A 21,539-nucleotide genomic window follows, 5' to 3' on the forward strand; every position below is an offset into this window, starting at 1 on the left:
ACCACTTTGACCATTAAAACTCTTATTACTTTGATATAGGTATTGACTTTCATCCTTTCAGAATTGTAGAGAATTGACTAAACTACGTAAAGTACAAAGAGGCTTTATCCTTTGATTATAAGTAGTGTATTCAGGGAATCAACCATACTTCTAATAACAGTTCTATAGGTATCAGCATTTACATTTTTTTTTTTTTATTATTATTTAGTATACAGTGTTCTGCCTGAATGTAACAGCTGCAGGCCAGAAGAGGGCACCAGATTTCATTGTAGATGTAGTTGCTGGGAATTGAACTCAGGACCTTTGAAAGAGCCCACAGTGCTCTTAACCTTTGAGCCATCTCTTCAGCCCCCAGCATTTACACTTCTAATATGGCAGTACTCCGGATGTGAGTGACTTGTTAACCTGCTGGGTGTCACTCTTTTTTTCCTTTTCCAACATGAAGTGCTCAGTTATGCCCTCATTGTATTACATTTAATTTTCTTTTGCTGCTATTTTACTAGTACATCTTAACTGTTCGTAATTAATGTTAAGAGAAACGTTAGTATACACAGTTATCATTTTTAACTTATCCTCATTTAAGGCCCAGAAAGAAAGGCCCAAGATACTGCCATTGTAAGTGCAAAGAAAACATGAGAGTCTGCATTTAACTCTACAGTGAAGTGCATACACTTTGTGAGAATTTCCTTTCATAGTTATACAGTTGTAGGTTTAGAATTAATAATGATGAATAAAGGTACCCAAAGGTATATTTGCAGTTTTTAGTAAGTTGTGGACAACTAAAATTAGAGAGTGTTTGTGTTATCAGAGCTAAGAGAAACCTGTCAGTTCACAGTAGAGATTGATGTATTTATATTTAATTTGTCAGAGGTGAGGCTTAACTTCAGAGGGGCTCCTCCTTTGCTTTCTTAACATAGACTGTAGATTACAGCAATAACTTTTCTTCATTTGCTAACTTAGTTGATTTTTAATGTTAAAATGTATGTGTATGCTTTAATATTTTTTTAAATTTGTTTTTTGGTTGAATTTCTGTAGTGCATATTCTGTAGAATTGTATCAATGAATGAATTAATGAACATTGTTTTTTAACTCCTTCTGAAGGTGAGGGTGGTGAGATCTTCTCCACCCAGTCCTCAGTTCAAAGCCACATTTCAGGAGTCTTACCAGGTCTATAAGCGTTACCAGATGGTTATTCACAAGGATCCTCCTGATAAACCAACTGTGAGCCAGGTCAGCAGGCCAAGTATGAGATCTTAGTATAAGTGTACTATATTATTGTTTATATCTGCACAATGATGAGACTGAGTGAGTGGACATTCTGTAAATGTGAATTCACTATTGTCATGTTAAGTGCCAGTCATACATAATTCCAAAGCAGAAAGTCACATGCGAAGTTGCCTTTATTTAAAGCTGCTATGTATGGACAAATTTATCCACAAATCAGTCACAGAGTTTCAAGTTTAATACCCATGAAACGAAGGTGTACTTGCCCTGGTGTGTTGCTATGCTTCATCCATGTTGGAAAGTCACCTAGGAAGAGTTCATAGCAGCTCAGTTATTTATTAATGGATGACCCATACATAACAGAGATTGGCAAGAAAAGGGAGAATGTAAAGGTCTTTAATAGACATCCTTGTCCACTTTTTATTTTATGTAGCAAATGATTAAAAAAGAAAAAGTCACCAGGCGGTGGTGGCGTACACCTTTAATCCCAGCACTTGGGAGTCAGAGGCAGGCAGATCGCTGTGAGTTCGAGGCCAGCCTGGTCTACAAAAGTGAGTCCAGGACAGCCAAGGCTACACAGAGAAACTCTGTCTCGAAAAACCAGCCAACCAATCAACCAACCAAAACCAAAACCAAAACCAAAACCAAAACCAACCAACCAAACAAAACCAAAAAAACAAAACAAAACAAAAAGAAAGAAAGAAAGAAAGAAAGAAAGAAAGAAAGAAAGAAAGAAAAAGCCTAGGGGTGAAAAAAGCCTAAAACGCTTCATTCAGTAGAGGTGGCAGAGGTGCTGGCTAAGTCCTCAGTTAGCACCAGTAGTGACTGGTGTTTGTGACAGCACAGCTGCTGAATAGAGAAAAACCACAGTAGAAACAAATTGTCTGACTCCTGTGAGTTTAAGGTTTTTTTGAACGTTGCTAGAAAGTTGGCACTGAGGCCTAGTGCCACTCAGCCCCATTCCTGCTGTTTTATGACAAATCCTAGGGCTGAACTTTGGAAGTGGTTTGTGAAGATCTTCCTCTAGCCTCACCTTCAGAAGCATGTCACCAGGTAGAGTCGGTTCAATAGCATTGGCTTCTGTTTTCCTTGCTCTGAAGGTGAGGCTAGTACCTGCCTCCTTTGAGGACCCAGAGTTCAAGTCATCCTTCAACCAGTCCTTTTCTTTATATGCCAAGTATCAAATGATCGTACACCAGGATTCACCTGTTGAATGTGGAAAGTCTGAGGTACTGTCTCTTAAACATTTTCCCCCTGTGTTGATATATCTTAACTATTAAGTAGAGCTGATGGCTCTTAATGAGCTTTTGTGCAAAAGATTCAAGCCTAGCATTTTAAATTCTTTGATAAACGTTAATTGCAAGCCAGGTGCTGTGGTGCACGCCTGTGATCTCAGCACTCTGGGAGGCAGAGGCAGGAGAATCTCATCGAGTTTGAGGCCAGCCTGGTCTACAAAGTGAGTCCAGGACAGCCAGGGCTACACAGAAAAAGCCTGTCTTGGGGGGAAAAAAAAAGTAAATTCAAGGGGTTTTCCATCAGGATCCTGAATACAGCATTATTAGTGTCTTGTCCTCCAGTCTCAGTCAACGGTCCTTTACTGACTACCTTGAAATGGAAGAGCCAAACCTGTTGAGATTATTGTATTTTCTAACAAGCACTTTTGAGGGCCTCCATTTCCCAGGCTGTGGATCTTAAAGGAGTGAGAGATTCTACAGTTGTAACAGTGAGACAGTGGTGTGTTGGAATAAAGGCCCTGGCAGGTGCAGAGCCAGGCATAGGCAGGTGAGTGGGAGTGCATCTAGACTGAAGGAGAGAAGGGGGCTCCTGGCAGCAGTTCAGACATGCTCAACAGTGTAGAGGCTGAGCTACGTGCTGTGCTTGAGGAACCGCTACTTAGCATAGTGTGGTCAGAGCATCAGCTGCGTGTCAGTTGATAGAGAGAATGAATGGGCTGTGCAGATTTATTTAGGAGAAAGACTTCTTTTACAAGTTGTTTTGGAAGCACTAAACACCCAAACATGATTTTCAGCAGTTCTCAGCATGCTGCCGTCTTTATTTTTGTCTTCCTCTTTATGCTCTTGGCTACTATGTTTGATTTTTTTCCCCCTAAATCTTAGCAATAGCACCATTTTGTCTATAAGTACTTTAGTGTGTGTCTTAACTTACTAAAAATGTTTGATAATGAGGTAAGACAATCTATGAAGAATTAAAAACATGTATAGAGTGCTTTAGTTGTTGAGGAAAAAACAACTTGGTAGGCAGAAGAAACCAAAGTTGAACTGTTTTTGTTTTTTGATTTCTTGTGCAGAATATTGAACTTTGTATATGATAGGCAAGCATTCTATAACTGAGCCACAATTTATCTCTAGAAGACATACATTTTTTTTTAAACAAGAGAATTTTACTTGTAATCCAGAACTAGCTTTATTCCTCCTGGGAATATCAGGTCTATAGTTTGAGCTCATTGTTTTCCAGCTCCAGTTTTCTGCATAGGTTTAACCTCAGACTGACTCATGGTGGTAGAGATGAATGCTGTTGTTTTAGGGTTTCTCATTCTAATAGTCGGGACCTCAGCTTTTTTTTTTTATTTTTTAGTTTTTTGAGACAGGGTTTCTCTGTGTAGCCTTGGCTGTCCTGGACTCACTTTGTAGACCAGGCTGGCCTCGAACTCACAGCGATCCGCCTGCCTCTGCCTCCCGAGTGCTGGGATTAAAGGTGTGTGCCACCACGCCCGGCGGGGACCTCAGCTTTTAAAAACCAACAGGATTCCTTCCAGATGGCTTCAGTGAAAAAGCTGCAAGGAGGCCCTGCCTGGCACTGAGGTGTATTCCTGTCCTGGAGCCAGGCACAGAAGTTGGGGCAGGGAGGACCTGACAGTGCGAGGGGGAAGAGGCTCTTTACCTGACCACAAGTCTTGAGGAGGAGGAGGGCGTGATTACTAGCATGCTGGATCTTCTAAGATCCTGCCTGGTGTGATGTCACTGTGGCGGCAGATACACAGAGGAAGTCGGTATTCAAAAAATGGGCAGTCTCAGTGCAGAGCGCAGGAAGGCTCAATGGATTTACCTGCATTTCTTACTTGTGTGCATCTTTGTCATTTTATTCCTCTGATTCTTTTTAGCACTTTCTTTTGTAATACATGATTCATTTCTTGTATGACATTTAAAGCCCTTTTAAGATTTTTTAACTTGTATTTTTGATACATAAAAATATCTTGAAAGTACCTAATATCAAACTTATGGATTTTACTTTATAGGGTTTGCTTCAGACTTATACTATCTTTATTCCTTATAGAGATAAAAAAGTGTTACTTCTGTGTAGCTTTATTTTCTCCTGTCCACTTTTGTGCCATTATGTTACTGTTAACACGTTTCAAGTATGTTTATTATAAATCAGTTATATCTTATATAACTATTTTATATTATCTTAATTTAACTTATAATTATAAAAATATAATTTATAGGACTGGAGAGATGGCTCAGAGGTTAAGAGCACTGGTTGCTCTTCCAAAGGTCCTGAGTTCATTTCCCAGCAACCACATGGTGGCTCACAACCATCTATAATGTGATCTGATGCCCTCTTCTGGCCTGCAGGTGTACATGCATGTGATACACAGACATACATGCAGACAAGACACCCACAGGCATAAAAATTAATAAACTTGAAAGAATAGCTATTTATAATTTGTTCTATTAACTTTATATGCTTCTTCTGGCTCTTATTTGTTCCTATAGACTTAAGACAGTGGTTCTTTAACCTTACTAATGCTGAGACTCTTTAATAAGGTTCTCATACTGTGATAACCCCCAACCATAAAATTACTTTCATTGCTACTTTATAACTGCAATTTTGCTACTGTTATGAATTGTAATGTAAATGTTTGTGTTTTCCAGTGGTCTTAGGTGACCCTGTAAGACTGTTGTTCAGTTCCAACGGGCCGTGACCCACAGGCTGAGAACCACTGATTTAAGACATTATGCTGCTGTCATTTCCCAACTCGAGTACAGTTTTACCCCGTCCAGCGTCATACAGCCTTATTGTCACTACATTCCTGTTCTGTATGTTTATGCCCCAACAAAACAAGTATGTGTACGCTGTTTTTACAGTTGCTTTTTTAAAATCAGGCAAAGAAAAGAGAGTATGCCCTTGTGTTTTAGAAGCCTCTGTGTTACCACCTCCTTAGAGGCTCAGCCATGGGGCATATGTAAAGTCCCTTCGGTGACAGTGGCTTCAGTAGTATTCTCTGTCTCTTCTTTTCTCTTTCCAAATGTTTGCTTCTGTTGACTTCACATGCAGCTTTTATGTTCTACTGGGTGTTTTGTTTTCAACAGCACTTTGGGGTGAATGCTGCTCTGCAGTCAGATGCAATTAAATCTGGGTTTCTTGGCAGGGCAGCTTCTGAGGGCAGTCAGTGAGGTTCGCTCTGGTCTCAGAGGGTTCTTTCCATTGTCTCCTTTCCTGGTTCTCTCTGTCCTACAGGCCAGCTGCTGCTCAGAAGGAACTTCTGGTTTCCTGATTGCCAGAGAGAAGCATCTCCCTTCTTTATTTATTCTCTCTCTCTCTTTTTTTTTTTTCCGAGACAGGGTCTCTCTGTGTAGCCTTGGCTGTCCTGGACTCGCTTTGTAGACCAGGCTAAGCCTCGAACTCACAGTGATCCGCCTGCCTCTGCCTCCCAAGTGCTGGGATTAAAGGCGTGTGCCACCAACGCCCGGCTCTTTATTTATTCTCTTGCTTAACACTTATTTTCCCTGTGCAGAATTGTTCTCCCCCCCCCCCCCCCCCGTGTGTGTATGTGTGTGTGTGTGTGTTTTCAATGGCATTCCTGAATAATTTATCTCCATGGCTCTGTACAGAGTTCAAAGCCTTATTTTTCTCCTAAGATAAATAAATTGGAACTCCTGACTCCCAGGACCTTCCCACTGACCCAGGACAGGTGTGTGTGTGTGTGTGTGTGTGTATGTTCTGCTGCTGGTGTGATCCTTCACTTGCTGCACTCCCAACCTAAGAACTTACTGCACACAATGACTTGGTGCTCTCTGTCTGTGGATTTGCCGATGAGAGAAAGGGTTTTGTGCATGCTGCTTTGTTCTTCCCAGTTGCGAAATATATTTTTTGTTTTTAAAAAAGATTTATCTATTATGTATACAGTGCTCTGCCTGCATGTATACCTGCACACCAGAAGAGGACATCAGATCACAAGATGGTTGTGAGCCACCTTGTGGTTGCTAGGAATTGAACACATGATCTCTGGAAGAGCATTCAGTGCTCTTAACCACTGAGCCATCTCTCCAGCCTCCCTTGAAATGTGTTTATATGAGGAGGGGGAGCTAATTTTTACAAGAACCCCAAGAGAAATTTCCCCTTGTATATGACTTCAATTTTCTTTATAAGCTAATAGCTAGTGTTCTGTGCCCATGAGACAAAAAGAAATGCCAGAAGTGTTATTTTAAGAAAAAAATTCTTTTCCTGACTTGTTTTAAGAGACTCTATAGTAACTCACTGTAGTGTGTAGTTTTGTTCAAGTAATGGGAGAACTATTTTTTTTCGTTTATTTGCTTTTCTGTTGTAAGAAATTTAAAATAACAGTCTGGCATCAGTGTACAAAAATCCATTTTAGCTATGATGTTAATCATAAAATAATTCTTTAAACTCCTTAAGAAGTTTTTTCTTTTTGAGAAATGTGATAAAAAGATATATAGATTGCTTAGATATTCCTGATAGCAAGTCAGTTTTTCCCCCCAGTAGCATCTTTAGGAAAGTATCATGGAGTTGCACATAGAAAGATTGCATAGGATTTGTAACTTAATCCAGTGTGTATTTCCAGTATGATTTTCATATAGGCACGCATCAGATTTTCAGAAAATAATATTTATAAATAATATAGGCCATTTGTGACCTTCCTTGTGTATAATACAGTATAAAGACAACATTTAAGAATATTTTCTGGGGGCTGGAGAGATGGCTCAGTGGTTAAGAGCACTCTCTGCTGTTCCAAAGGTCCTACAATTCCCAGCAACCACAAGGTGGCTCACAACCATCTATAACGTGATCTGATGCCCTCTTCTGGTGTGCAGGTGTGCATTCAGGCAGAGCACTGTATACATAACGGTAAATAAATCTTAAAAAAGAATATTTGCTTTCTAAAAAAAGAATAGTTTTATATAAATGTAATTTTTTTTGCTGAAAATTTGATGTTGAATTTTAGAAAAATTTATTATTTGACATTTATTTCTTAAAATAATTACAATGACTTTTCTAGCTCTTCTTAATTATCTTAAAAAAAAAACTATAGTCATAGTCCTGTCAGCCTCAGCGTTTTTAGTCACTGATTGTTTCCCAGACTTACTGAGAGTTATCCAACACAGAAAAGCTGAAGAACGATGTCCTCATACCTGTGCATCCACCCCCTTAAGTTGAGCCATGTTAGTGTTTTTCCTTTGCTTTTTTTTTTCTGTGTGAAGCATTTTAACCTATACACCTGACATTTCATTCCTAAATGTTTCAGCATGCGTTTTCAAAAGTGGAGACATGTTAATACATAACACAATATAATTATAAACCTAAGAAAATTTGTTTTCATTATTAGGTGTGATGATAAATGCCTGTAGTTCCAGTACTTAGGAGACAGAGGCAGGAGGATTGCCTTGAGTTTGAGGCTAGTCTGGTCTACAGTGTTTTTAACTGCTAAGCCTCTTTACCAGCACCCAATGTGTTACTTTGGTTTTGTTTTTTTGAGACAGGGTTTCTCTGTGTATCCATGGCTGTCCTGGACTCCTCTGTAGACCAGGCTGGCTTCAAACTCAGAGAGATTCACCTGCCTCTGACTCCTGAGTGCTGGGATTATGTGCCACCATACCTGGCCTCCAATATGTTACTTTTTAAAAATTGTGATTTGATGACTTTAGCATTAAAAAGACCCCCCAATGGGCCGCTCAGGTTTCATGTGTATCCTCTACTAAGGGGAGTGGGGGCTGTCTCTGACATGGACTTTGTGCCTAGCGTTTTGATCACTTCCCCCTGGTGGGGCTGCCTTGCCAGGCCAAAGGGGAAGAGGACATGCTCTGGGGTGGAAGGGAAGAGGGGCTCCCCTTTTCTGAGGAATAGGGGAGGGAGGGGAGGGAGGGGAGGGAGAAGGAGGGAGAGTGGGACTGGGAGGAGAGGAAGGATGGGGCTATAACCAGGATGTAAAGTAAATAAACAAAGGAAAAAAACATTAAAAAGAAAAAAAAAAAAAAAAGACTGAGCATTGGCTGCTCTTACAAAGGGCCTGTGCTTGATTCCCAGCACCCACATAGTAGCTCACCACTGTCTGTACCTCCAGTTGTAGGTGACCTGATACCCTCATCTGGCCTCCATGGGCACTAGGCACCCATGTGCTGCCCAGATAGACATGCAGGCAAAACCATTCAAACACAAAAAATAAAATTAAACAAAAAAGTATTTAAGCCTTTTGTGCAGTCTTTTGGTCTTTTAAGAGTCCTGTACTTAACACAGGGTGTAGTGGTACACACCTTTAATCCCAGCACTTGGGGGCAGAGGCAGGCAGATCACTGTGAGTCCAGCCTGGTCTATAAAGGGAGTATAGGACAGCCCAGGCTAACACAGAGAGACCCTGTCTCGAACCCCCCCCCCCAAAAGAAATCCTGTACTAATAATTCTAATCGTAATATTAAATGTTCTTATGAGTTAAAGAATTAAGCTGTCTTTAGGTGAAGTTCATTTATTTCATTGAGACAGGATCTTTACGTCCCCGGCTGGGCTCTACTGGCAGTATAGCTAAGATTATAGATGTTTGTTCCCATCTATATGTTTGTGTGATTTTGTGACTTGGACTCAAAGCTAAGTGTGTTCTAGGCAAAGACTCTACCAACTGAGCTGCATCTCTAGTCCCTGTGGGTGAATTAAAAAATATTAAGGCATAATGTATATACAGAAAAGTACACTTCAGTGCAATGTTAGGAAGCCGATTACTCATAGTGGTGCATGCCTTTAATCCCAGCTTCTGGAGGCAGAGGCAGGTGGATCTTTGTGAGTTCAAGGCCAGCCTGGTTTATAAAGCTAGTCTAGGACAGCCAAGGCTACACAGAGAAATCCTGTTTTGGAAACTGGAAAAAAAAAAAGATCATTAGGGCTGGGTGTGGTGTGCACACACCTTTTGACATCAGGAACAGGAAAGGAGCTGGTGGCCGACGCTGCCTTGCTGTCTTACTCAAGCCAACAGGTGGTGGTTGAGGCCTGAAGCACCTGTGCTGTTCCATCTTGGCTCAGTGTTCTTCCTGTGTATCAAAGACTGGATGTCTGTTAGTTGTGCAGAAACCAGTCACATGCTGTCACACACTACTGTTCTCTAGCTTGTAATTGGCTGAATTTGTATGATTGTAGGATCTGAGTGTTTTGAGTTTGGGGATATGCTGGGGATTGAACCGAGGGTCTCATGTTAGGCTTGTACTCTGCCATTGAGCTATACCCATGGCCCCAAAACAAAAACTTAAAACACAAGTTAATATGAATGCAGTAGAAGTCTTAGGTAACTTAATAAAAAAATGTTTTTGTTTTGTTTTGTTTTTTGTTTTTTATGAGCAGTTCCAAAGTCAGGACTTGATGGTGTATTATAGCCAGTCATAAACTGTAAGAATTTGCTGCTGATAGTAGTTAACTTGCCAAAGGCTTTTTATTTTTAACATTTAAGTAATGAATTAATATTTACCTAAATTCCTTGATGCAATGGTACTCTTGAATTTCCAGTATAATGTTATTAATACTTTTGGGGAAGATACAAAGAAAGGGAGCTCAACCTAGTTCAGGGAACCTTTTTTTCTTACAATTTTTGTTGCTTAAAATTTCTTAAACATAGGCCGGGCGTGGTGGCGCATGCCTTTAATCCCAGCACTCGGGAGGCAGAGGCAGGCGGGTCGCTGTGAGTTCGAGGCCAGCCTGGTCTACAAAAGTGAGTCCAGGACAGCCAAGGCTACACAGAGAGACCCTGTCTTGAAAAACAAAAACAAAACAAAACAAAATAAAAGAAATCTTAAACATTGTCTTAGATTACAAGTCAACATCATGTATAACATTAGAGATATGAGGCTCTTTAGAACTATATGTAGCTGAACTTTTCTTACGTATAATAGAGAATTAAAGAATTTGTCCAAAGAACCACAAATGGTTAGTACAGGGCAAAGTTAGGAAAGTTAGTATTTTTTTTTAACATAAAAGCATGGGGCTGCCATTTTGGAGAGTTGAAGTTGGCCTAAATAATAGAGAATAACCAACATCAGTGAAAGTATTGCCCTAAACAAAATTTCCAAATAATGGAAACATATTGTATTCTGAAAATTTAAAATGGCATTCTTCCCACAGTGTGTTTGTCTGTTCTCAAATAGAACACTTGGCAGGACTTGCTTGTTAATACTGACTTTGATACCCCCTTCGGAGTATTACTTTGCTTTTGCTATGTTTCAGTATCCCCATGTTCCTAGCATTGTCTTCCCCACAGAAGTTACTGCTCTATGCCAGCACTTACCCTCTTTCTTGCTTTTAGTTCTTGTATTTGTTTCCTTTTTAATTTTTAAATTTATTTATTAAAACATATACTGTGTACCTCCTATGTGTAAGGCACTGTCTCAGAGGCGTTAGTACAATTAGCAACTCAGTGAAAAAAATCAGATAAGACTCCTTTGCATTGGTGGAGTAAGACTGGGAATGGTTAGAGACAGTCATTAAACAACTAGCATACTGATGTAGTAGTTGGCAGGTTAGCAGAGGTTATTATAGAAAATGTAGATATAGATGTGGTTTAGAAATACTGGTCATTGGCTGGAAAGCCAGGCCACCAAATTTATTGTTAGTAATTTAGAAAACAGAAAACGATGTTTCAGAGATGCTTTGGTAAGCAAAACAATTAAAAAATTTGTTCTGTTTTAGGTTATGTGTATGTGCCTTTGTGTGAGTATGAGAGTACAGTGCCAACTGAGACCAGAGATTTCACATAAGCTGGGCTGAAGTTGCAGGCAGTTGTGAGCCGGCCAACATGGGTCTTCTGCAAGGGCAGTATGTGCTCCTAACTGATGAGCCGTTTCTAGCCACCAGACACTTTTTGTTTCTTCATGTTAACTGTCATTCTTTTCAGAGGTTTGGTCTTTGGTTGGGTACCTGAAGTTCTGGAGCATCTCTGTTCCTGAGTTAGGTATAACTCCTAAGTGCAGTAACTGTTGGCGTGTAATCTGTGCACACTTTTGTTATTTCTAAAAGTTGAGCAGTGAATGATGTGAAAATGGCTTGTTTGGTATGAAAGGAGTGGTAATTCTTTCTTTTACTTTAAAGTTTATCTCATTTATTTATGAGATTGATTGATTAATTGATTGTAGGGTATTTACTGTGATGCTTATGTGGAGTTCCGAAAAAAACTTGTGGGAGTCAGTTCTGTTTTTTTAGATTTGTTCATTTTACTTTATTTGAGTGCTTTGTCTGCTTGCATGTATGCATGTGCATCATTGGTGCTCATGGCCGTCAGATCTCCTGAAATTGAAGTTATGCATGGTGTGAACCACCATGTGGGCACTGACAGTTGAACCTGGGTCCTTTGCAAGAACAACCAGTGCTTTTAACCTCTCCAGCCCCTGGTGATAATTCTTGATGACCCGCATTGTCTGAGAGCAAATGTGTGCAGTGACAGATTGCTTGGGTTGGTGATGTGAGGTGATCAGATACAGTTGCATCTGTTAGGGTCAGGATGTTAGCGACCAAGGGTGATGTGTCAACGGCTCAGTTTTCTGCCTTAAACCTTAGCCCTCCAGGCGTTTCCTGTGTGTCTCTAAGAGAGCTCTCAACCCTTCAGCTGTTTTACTGTTGAGTTTCCCATTTGTGCAGTGTGGAGGAGGGAATACTACAACAGTGTTTACTGTGAGGAGGAAAAAAAAGATCATCTCTGTAAAAGTGTCTGACCCCAGGATGTGGGTGGATGATGACACACATCTGTGCCGGAAGGAGTCATCAGGATGTCACAAATGTCAAGACCACTGTTTTCTTCCTGAGTAGTTTACAGTTGGGCAGCCACGACTCTTCTCTCCAGCTGTTTCTTAAAAACAGTCTGCTCTGCGGCTTGCTCATTTGACAAGAGCTCAGAGGCCTCAGGAAGATCAGGAGCAAATAAATGAGACTTCTGGTCCATTCAGTCAGCTTTGGAAAATAAAATGATTTTCTTGTTGCTTTGTTTTGCAATTTACATCAGTATATTCATTTGAACTGGAAGGTCACATGCTTTATTTGATTACTTATTTTCTTGCAGTGTTGAGACTTGAACACAGGGCCTCATGTACTTTAGCTAGGCCCCCAGCCATAGTTTTGAGTTTTAGTATTAATTTCTTCCAAATGGAGGTAAATAAGGTTCCTCAACAGGTAATTTTGATATGTTATTTTTACTCATCCTGTTAGGTCAACATATAAGGTGAGCCACTTGTGATCTTTGTATGTTCTTTTTCTTTCCTTAGAACTGGAGAAGAAGGAAGCATAGGCATCTCTGGGTTTCATCTGGTGGTAGAGCTTGCTTAGACTTGCCCTAGTTCATAGAAAAAGTTTTGCCAGAGTCGGAAGAAAGACACAGCACCTAGCAGTGTTTCTGTAACTCGGAGGCCAGGGAGCTTTGTCCAGTGAATGAGTCTCAAAGTTGGCAGGTTTTCGGTTTTGTTTTGTTTTGTTTTTTTAAAGATTTACTTATTTATTATTATATATACAGTGTTCTGCCTATATGTACCCCTGCAGGCCAGGTGTGGCACCAGATCTCATTATAGATGGTTATGAGCCACCATATGGTTGCTGGGAATTGAACTCAGGACCTCTGGAAGAACAGTCAGTGCTCTAATCTTTGAGCCACCTCTCCAGCCCCCAGACTTGACAGTTTTTAAGAAACAGCTGGAGAGAAAACATTTTAATTCCTTGTGTGTTTCTGTCACTATGATAGAAATATGTTAAGAAATAAGAAGAAAAATGAACTTTAAACTTTAAACTTTACAATAAATGCTGATGTACAAGTATCTTTGTTGTATATTTCTTGAGTCCTTTACATAAATGTGGTAAGTGTATTTTTTGTCATGCCTCTCTCTGTATCTATAGTTGTTTTTCTTTTCATTTTTTGTTGTTTTTGCTTGTGAGACAGGGTTTCTCTGTGTAACAGCTCTGGCTGTTTTGGACCTGGCTTTGTACATCAGGCTGGCCTTGAACTCAGATCCACTTGCCTCTGCCTCCCAAGTGCTGGGATTAAAGGCATGCGCCACCATGCCCAGCTTGTATCTCTAGATTTTTGAGAAACATCTGTATTAATTTCCAGAGACTAGACTAGTTGTCATTCCTACCAGCAGAGAAAGACCAGTGCAGTGAAAGCTTTAAAACATTGACAAAAGAAGCTGAACAAAGCACTGTGAGCCAGAAAGACTGCCTGTGTTCATGGGTTGGAAGAATTAAAATCATGAGAGTGATTGCAATCCCCGTCAAGTCTCCAGTGCCATTTTTCATCAAATAGGAAAAAAAAAATCTTCAGATTCACTTGGAAACATGAAAATAGGCAAAGTAGTTCTGAGAAAACAAGAATACTGATGATTTCAAGTTATACTACAGAGGCATAGCAACCAGACAATATGATACTAGCGCAAAAATAGGTTAAGCTGATCTATGGAGCAGAGCAATACAACTGCACAAGCTAAAATCATCTGGCTTTTTGAAAAAGGTACAAAAGTACATGTTGGAGGAATGACAGCTTTGTCAACAAACGAGTGAAATTAGGTTGTTATCACTCATCCTTCACAACTCGAAATAAATCAGAGACCTTAACGTAAGACCCGGAACTAATGTAAGACCCGGAACTCTGTAACTGTTGGAGAAAACTGTAGAGAAAACACTTCAAGATACAGGCATAGGTAAAGACTTTCTGAGTAGGCTCCTACTTGCCTGGGAAATAAGGCCAACAAGCAACCTCAGGGTCAGAAGCTTCTGTACAGGCAGCCCATAGAATGGGAGAAAAACTTTGGCAGGTACTCATCTGATAGACAATGAATATCTATAATATAAAAAAAAAACTCTAAACATTAAAGAGACAAACAGCATAACTGAAACATGAGCTAAGGAGCTGGAAGTTTGTGAAAAAAAGAAATACAAATGGCCGACAATGAGTAATGTTCCAACCTCACTATCCTTCAGAGAGGTTCAGATCAAAACTATGTTGAAATTTCTTCCCCCCCCCCCCCAGACAAGGTCTCTCTGTGTAGCCTTGACTGTCCTGGACTCACTTTGTAGTCCAGGCCGGCCTCGAACTCACAGCGATCCGCCCGCCTCTGCCTCCCGAGTGCTGGGATTAAAGGCGTGCACCACCACGCCCGGCTTGAGATTTCATCTTACCCCAGCCATTAAAAAAGTCAACAACAGCAAATGCTAATTTTGATTTGTAGGCTTTGTGGTATTTTCTGCTTATCTTCAATTTATACTGTTCTGATTTTGGGGGAGGTATCGTAGTTTTCACGGTCAGCTTGAATTCTGTGTGGCTGTGCATGTGTGTGTGGAGGCCAGGCGTTCATGCTGGGTATCTTTATTCACATCCCACCATATGTTTTGAGATAGGATCTCTCACTGAACCTGTGCTTTTAATGATTTTTTGAAGCTGCTCTAGGAAAAATTTAGAAGTAATTTTCCTTTTAAAAGTTAACGTAGCAGAGGCAGGTGGATTGCTGTGATTTCGGGGCCAGCCTGGTCTACAAAGCGAGTCCAGGACAGCCAAGATAACATAGAGAAACCCTGTCTCAAAAAACCAAAAAAAAAAAAAAAAAAAAAAGAAAGGAAGAAAAAAAAAGTTAACATAAATCTTAGCTATACAGCATGTTGATTTTTATATATGTGTACTCTCTTGTAGCTACCACTCTGAATAAAAGATAGAACATTTGCTGCATGCTGATCAGTATAATACCACTCAGAGGTTAACTACTGTAATTTTTTTTTACTACTGTAATTTTTAATGATTTGGGACAGATAAACAGACTCTTTCAAGAGGCATTTTATAGTTACTCCTGTGGCTGTTGGCCTATTCATGAATTCCAAGTGTTATTATTACCAGGATTCTCTTTTTTAAAAAAATATTTATTTATTTATTTATTGTATATGAGTGCTTTATCTGCAGAAGAGGGCATCAGATCACATTATAGATGGTTTTGAGCCACCATGTGGTTGCTGGGAATTGAACTCAGGACCTCTGGAAGAACAGGCTGCGCTCTTAACCACTGAGCCATCTCTCCAGCCTAGGATTCTCTTGAAGGACATCATTGGGTAGGGACTAGAGCCCATTAAAACAAAATTTTAAATTATATTTTAATTTATTGTATGTGTGGGCATTTACATTAGAGGCCTGGCTGCAGTCATTGGTTTTAACTTGGGCTGCAAGCTTGTTGGTAGTGGTAGGCTCCTCTATCTGCTGGATAGCCTCACTGGCTCCAGAAAAGAACTCCTCTTCTTTCTTTTTCACTTATGTACATAGGTGTTCTGCATGCGGGTATATGTGTGTATCACATGCATGCCTGGCTTCTACGGAGGTCACAAGAGGACATCTGCTCTCCTGGGACTGGACTCTGAAGAGTCCTTAGACCATCAGTATTGCTGCCTGTAATTAAGGCAAAGGCGAGACACGGCGCCTGGAGCCTGTAGCGTTTATCAAGTTTACTTGGATCTGGAATCCCTGAGGTGCCTCTGGAGCCTGGAGTTCAGGGAGCACCAGCTTAAAGCAATTTGACTGAAATTGGTTTACAGATTAAAAAGAAAAACAGACACACAGTGATAAGTGACTCAGGTGAGCATATAGAGCCAGTGAGATCCCAGACCACTGGACTCAAGTTCACTGGTCTTTCCACCAGTGTTTAGTGCATTGCAGTGTGAAGATTTTCATTGTCATCATTTAAGACTCATTGAAGTTTGTGCAAAGTTTTGTCAGAATGTAGTATATATTGTTAACATACGGATTAGAGAATATCCGTAACACGAATTTATGGAATCATTATTTTACTTTTAAACTGTTATCTTAATTTTATTTTATGTGCATTACTGTGAGGGTATCAGATTTCCTGGAAATGGAGTTATAGACAGTTGTGAGATGCCATGTGAGTGCTGGGAATTGAACCTGGGACCTCTGGAAGAGCAGCCAGTGCTCTTAACCACTAAACCATCTCTCTAGCCCCACATTTTTATTCTCTTAATAGAATAAACATCTAATCATTTTCAGACCTTAGTTTTGACTAACTCTTATGTACAGATTTAATTCTCTTGAGGTTTTTAAAATGATACTGGTTGTGTCTTTAGGTTGCTCCTGAAGGTTTAATTTTTTTGCAGTGTAATATGAAACTTTGTTCACTTGTTGAATTAAATTTCTAAGAATTATGCATTTATGAGAGCTACAATTGTAACATAAAATTTAATTTTATTGTGCCTGAAAACAGCCAGCTTAAGAGAGTATGAATATAAATTGTAGGACATTGGAAAGGAGTCTAAAGTGTGACTTAACATAGTGCAGAATTGTAGTTAAGACTTCCAAATTCCTAAGAGAACTGAGAATTTTACCTTTAGGTTGATTCAGATTAGTCATTACAAAATTCTAAATAAAGATTTTATTAGATTATCTAAAGTAGAGACAATATAGACCATGGGACAAGGAGGTGGTCAAGGAACCAGGAGTAGTAGCAATGCCTTCTTGTTAACACGAGGAGATTCTGGATAGCTGATGTGAACCACCAGTTAATAGGATTGGAATTCCATGTTGGTGAAGACAGCTCACTGCCATTCTTTGTTTTAGAAAAATATAGTTTTCTTTTAATTAAGTAATTAATTAGGCTTTTTTGAGACAGGGTGTCACTATGTGGCCCTTGCTGTCCTGGAACTCGCTCGGTAGATTAGGCTGGTCTCAAACCCACAGAGATTTGCCTGCCTCTCTGTGCCTCCCAAGAGCTGGGATTCACAGTGTCTGCCACTATGCCTGGCTTAAACAAAAAGTTTTTAATGCAGTTTATCTTTGTAAAAATTGCATTTTGGTGTTCAGTATTTATTTTAAAATTTATTTATTATTTATACAGAATTCTGCCTGCATGTGAGCTAGCAGGCTAGACGAAGGAACCAGATCTCATTATAGATGGTTAAGAGTCATGTATAGACGGTTATGACCAACCATGTGGTTGCTGGGAATTGAACTCAGGACCTTCAGAAGAATAGCCAATGCCCTTAACCTCTGAGCCATCTCTCCAGCCACAGTGTTTTTTTTTAAGATACCAGAATTTGATCATGGTTCTATATTAAATAGATCGCATTTCATTAACACTAAAGGATTTATCTGTTAAATATTTTTAATACAAAGACAAAATAGTTGATAATTTAACTGGGTTTCTGACAAAATTAGAGGTGTATACTCCTCTGTTTTTTCCCTCTCCTCATTCAAAACAAGTAACACATCTCAGGAAAAGAAGGAACTTTCTAAATGTAGCTGATAGTTTGGAGGATACTTTGCACTTGGAATACTATGTTGGAAAACAGTATAAGCATTCCGCACCTTTCTGGAACGCTTAGTAGGTGTTGTGAGACAGGCTGCCAGTGGTGGGTAAAGTAGTAGGTCTCAGGGTCAGGAGTCAGTGCCTCTTCGCAAGCAAGGTGAGCCAGTTGCTAGGAAACACAAATGTTGATGTAAATGTTTTCTTATTTTATTTTTAGAAGTGTAAAGGATTTTAAAAATGGCAAGATACATTGTATGTTCAATTATAATACAGACCATTATCCTTATGATTATTAAGTTTTAAAATTCAAGATAAGGGGCTAGACCTATGGCTCAGAGGCTAAGAGAGTGTACTGTTCTTCCAGAGACTGTGCGTTTGGTTTCCAGAACCCATGTGGGGTTGTTCACAGCCTTTTGTAACTCCAGCTCTTAAGGGAAACACACGTCCGTGCTCACACAACTAATTACAAAGTAAAATAAAATTTAAGGTAATTAGTTAATAGTTAAAATTTTATACATATTTTTTAAATGAATCAAATTAATATTATTGACTTAAAATTTACCTGTCAAATTATGCCTGTTTGTAATTAGATTAATTTTTTTTTCAGAAGGAATTGTTTGTTTGTTCTGTTTTTTCTTTTCTTTTTTCTTTTTTTGGTTTTTCAAGACAGGGTCTCTCTGTGTAACCTTGACTGTCCTGGACTCGCTTTGTAGACCTGGCTGGCCTCGGACTCACAGCGATCCGCCTGCCTCTGCCTCCCGAGTGCTGGGATTAAAGGCGTGTGCCACCACGCCCGGCCTTGTTTTGTTTTTTCAAGACTGGGTTTCTCTGTACTTGCTTTGTAGACTGGGCTGGCCTCAAACTCACAGAGATCCACTTGCCTTTGCTTTCCAAGTGCTGGGATTTTTTTTTTTTTTAAATAGTGTTAGTTAACCTGGGGCAGGGCAGACATTAATCCTCTAAACTACTTCCCATAGTGGGGCAGGTATCCTATATCCTCTACCTGCCCCGATCCCATGCCATCTGCTTCTAACCAAGCAGCCTCCCATCCATAATCCCATATCTTGCTAATGTTCTTCATCTGGGCCAAATCCCCGTCCACGCGGGCCACGTGCTTCTCCTCCATCTAACCCATGGCCCCAGGTGCTGGGATTACAGGTGCGCCACCACCACGCCTGGCTTCAGAGGGAATCTTTAAAATGGATAGATAGCTAGACAAGGAATATAGAGTGACGAGGAAAGTGACCATATTTTGCCTTTTATTGTTTCTGAAGTGATGAAGTATATGTCTATCTGTAAGTCAGTAAGGAACTTTGTAAAACATGATAGAAATGTTTATTTTCTCAGTAGGCCTAAGATCATATAAACTATTAGCTAGCATAAGTACACACCCATGTTAGAAATGACATTGAAGTATTAACATGGATTACTTACTATGGCCATAGCAATTTATGGGCTCAGAATTTTAGTAGCTTTAATTTCACAACAAAATTGAACATAGTCATTTTCTCGCCTTGGCCTGTCGTGATGATGCTATCTGTTGAGAGGAATCTGTTTCTGTTGTCAGTTCAGTGGATATGCGAAGGTCGTTTTGCCAATCGTTTTTTAAGGTGTTAGCCTTTGCACTGAGAACATAACCTTTTATGTTAGGACAAAGTAACTGACTGGAGTGTGGAGCAGAGCAACAGCTTTACTGTGGCACTGATGGAGAGGAAGTATTTGTAACATCTTTACGATATGTGTCTTGTGATCTGTTACTCTGTTTCTTCTGCTTCACAGTTGAAAGCTCAACACATTTCATATTTTGATGGTTTAAACAGGATGAACATTTCAAATTTCTTATTTTGAAAACCTGGCATTACTAATGTTAGCAAATATGCATGCTATATTGTGGTGTGTGTGTGTGTGTGTGTGTGTGTGTGTGTGTGTGTGTGTGTGTGTGTGTGTGAATTGGTAGGGCTTCTAGAAGACATTAGCTTCCTTAGACAGTGTTTATATAGTTTATGTTTATTTATTTAAAGTGACTGCTATCTTGTTTGCTTGATGCATGCACTAATTGGTACTAACCCTGGGCTGGCTGCCTACAAGTTCAAAGGTGTGAGTATAACACAATTGACATGTACATACAGGACTAAAGCATAGAAACCTTACAATATCAGATTTCTGACATGAAAATAAAAATTTACTATTCCCCATTTTTCTCCACTGTTAAGATGATCTAGTGTCTCAACTGGTACTTTCTGTTATGGGGAGGAGGAGTGATTGTCTTAGGCTGAGCTGTTGTAAAAGACCTCAAGACGATAATGCTGCATTTTTATAAAATTGTGTCATATTGGCATGATAAAAACAGCATTTTGGTATAGTTTGTACTTTCAGAAAAGTCCTAACAATAGACTTGTGTTTGCTATTAAAGAAAAAATTTTATAGTATCTATTTTAATGCCGCTTGCAATCTACAGCTTAAATGATACTAGTAGCTTTGATATGCCCTGTGCTATTTTAGGAGTATATTTATATGGTTTGGGGAGGGTGTGGCTGATAATTTTTAAAAAACTATATTAAGGGAAGATTCTTAGAGAAAACTAAACATTCACTGAGGAAAGCTAATCATATATGAAGGAATTCTCTGCCTTCATTTCTTACCCACACATTAGTTTCCTGTGAATAGTTTTGCTTTATTCAGCTTCCATTGCCTCTCCATCTTTCCCCGTGGCGTAGAAGGGAACCCCAGACGTTATACAGTCTTACTGATATTTCAGTCTCTTTCTCTCTCAGTTTTGGGCTCAGACCAAGATCTCTTGCAGGATTGACAGGCACTCTTATCACTGAGCTACATCCCTAGCTTTTCCATGTGTATCTCAGAGAGAATAGAAATTATTTGTATTTCCTGTGAGTATAAATTAGCTTTGTTGTAGAGAAGTTCAAGAGTGCTTGGAAATAGGCTGTCTACTGCAGCGTGTTGTAGTTAATATGCATTTAGAAAGAAGAATCTATATTATTTGGATATTTAATTATCACAATGAATCTCAAAGATTTTTGGAATTTTGATTCTATATTTGTGAACCCATGAATTTCTTGTCATGTGTATGTATGAGGCATCTGACATCGTCAATAGTTACTGCCACTCCTCCAGAATTGTTTTAATACTGAGAGGCAAGCAACATGTAATAGTGACATTTAGTGTTCTGTTAGCCTATGTGTAAGTCATTAATGGAGAGTAATGGAAAGAGACAGACAGATCAAAAAAGAACGAAGAAATATGGGATGAAGAGAGATGATAGAGTAAATGTGGAACAGAGGTGGCAAAGTGGGAATACTACACTCTTTTTAAAAACATGTGTATACAGTGCTCTGTCAGCATGTGTGCCTGCAGTCCAGAAGAGGGCACCAGATCTTATAGATGGTTGTGAGCCACCATGTGGTTGCTGGGAATTGAACTCAGGACCTTTGGAAGAGCAACCAAGTGCTCTTAACCTCTAAGCCATCTTTCCAGCCCCCCCCCCCCCACTCTTTCTCTTACTCTCCACTGGGTCTTGGATTGTGTATTTCTACGTATTCTTGCTTTATATTTAGGATCTGAACAATTGTTGATTCCTTTTTTACTGAGTGCTCTCTTTTTTCTTTTCTTTCTTTTTTTTAATGTTTAGATTTTGTGAGATAAAACTTAAAAACTGAACTATTTTAGGACTAATTGTGCTAATTTGCTTTTACACAAATATTTAGGCTTGTTTATATAAATTAATTAAAATAGTTGGGTAGTCTTAGGGCTGAGTTAAACTGTCTGCACAGTTATACATGGTAGAAAACATTA

At 39.5% G+C, this 21,539-nt stretch overlaps 1 protein-coding gene across 8 annotated transcripts in view; it reads left to right on the forward strand.

Moving 5' to 3' along the window:
• Positions 1–21,539, forward strand: part of ATE1 (arginyltransferase 1) — a 122,874-nt gene that overhangs the window by 19,856 nt on the left and 81,479 nt on the right. For 2 of the 8 annotated variants that reach the window (XM_084772696.1, XM_084772695.1), the window contains exons 7-8: positions 1,102–1,230; positions 2,325–2,453. The exons of 2 other annotated variants lie outside the window; for them this stretch is intronic. In XM_084772696.1, coding sequence (XP_084628822.1) covers positions 1,102–1,230; positions 2,325–2,453 — 258 coding nt within the window. The remainder of the gene's footprint in view (positions 1–1,101; positions 1,231–2,324; positions 2,454–21,539) is intronic. 4 more of the 8 variants (XM_084772700.1, XM_084772698.1, XM_084772699.1 and 1 more) reach the window with 2 other exon arrangements.

Source organism: Acomys minous, assembly GCF_964271855.1.
Source record: "Acomys minous genome assembly, chromosome: 2".
In the NCBI taxonomy this organism is placed as follows: Eukaryota; Metazoa; Chordata; class Mammalia; order Rodentia; family Muridae; genus Acomys; species Acomys minous.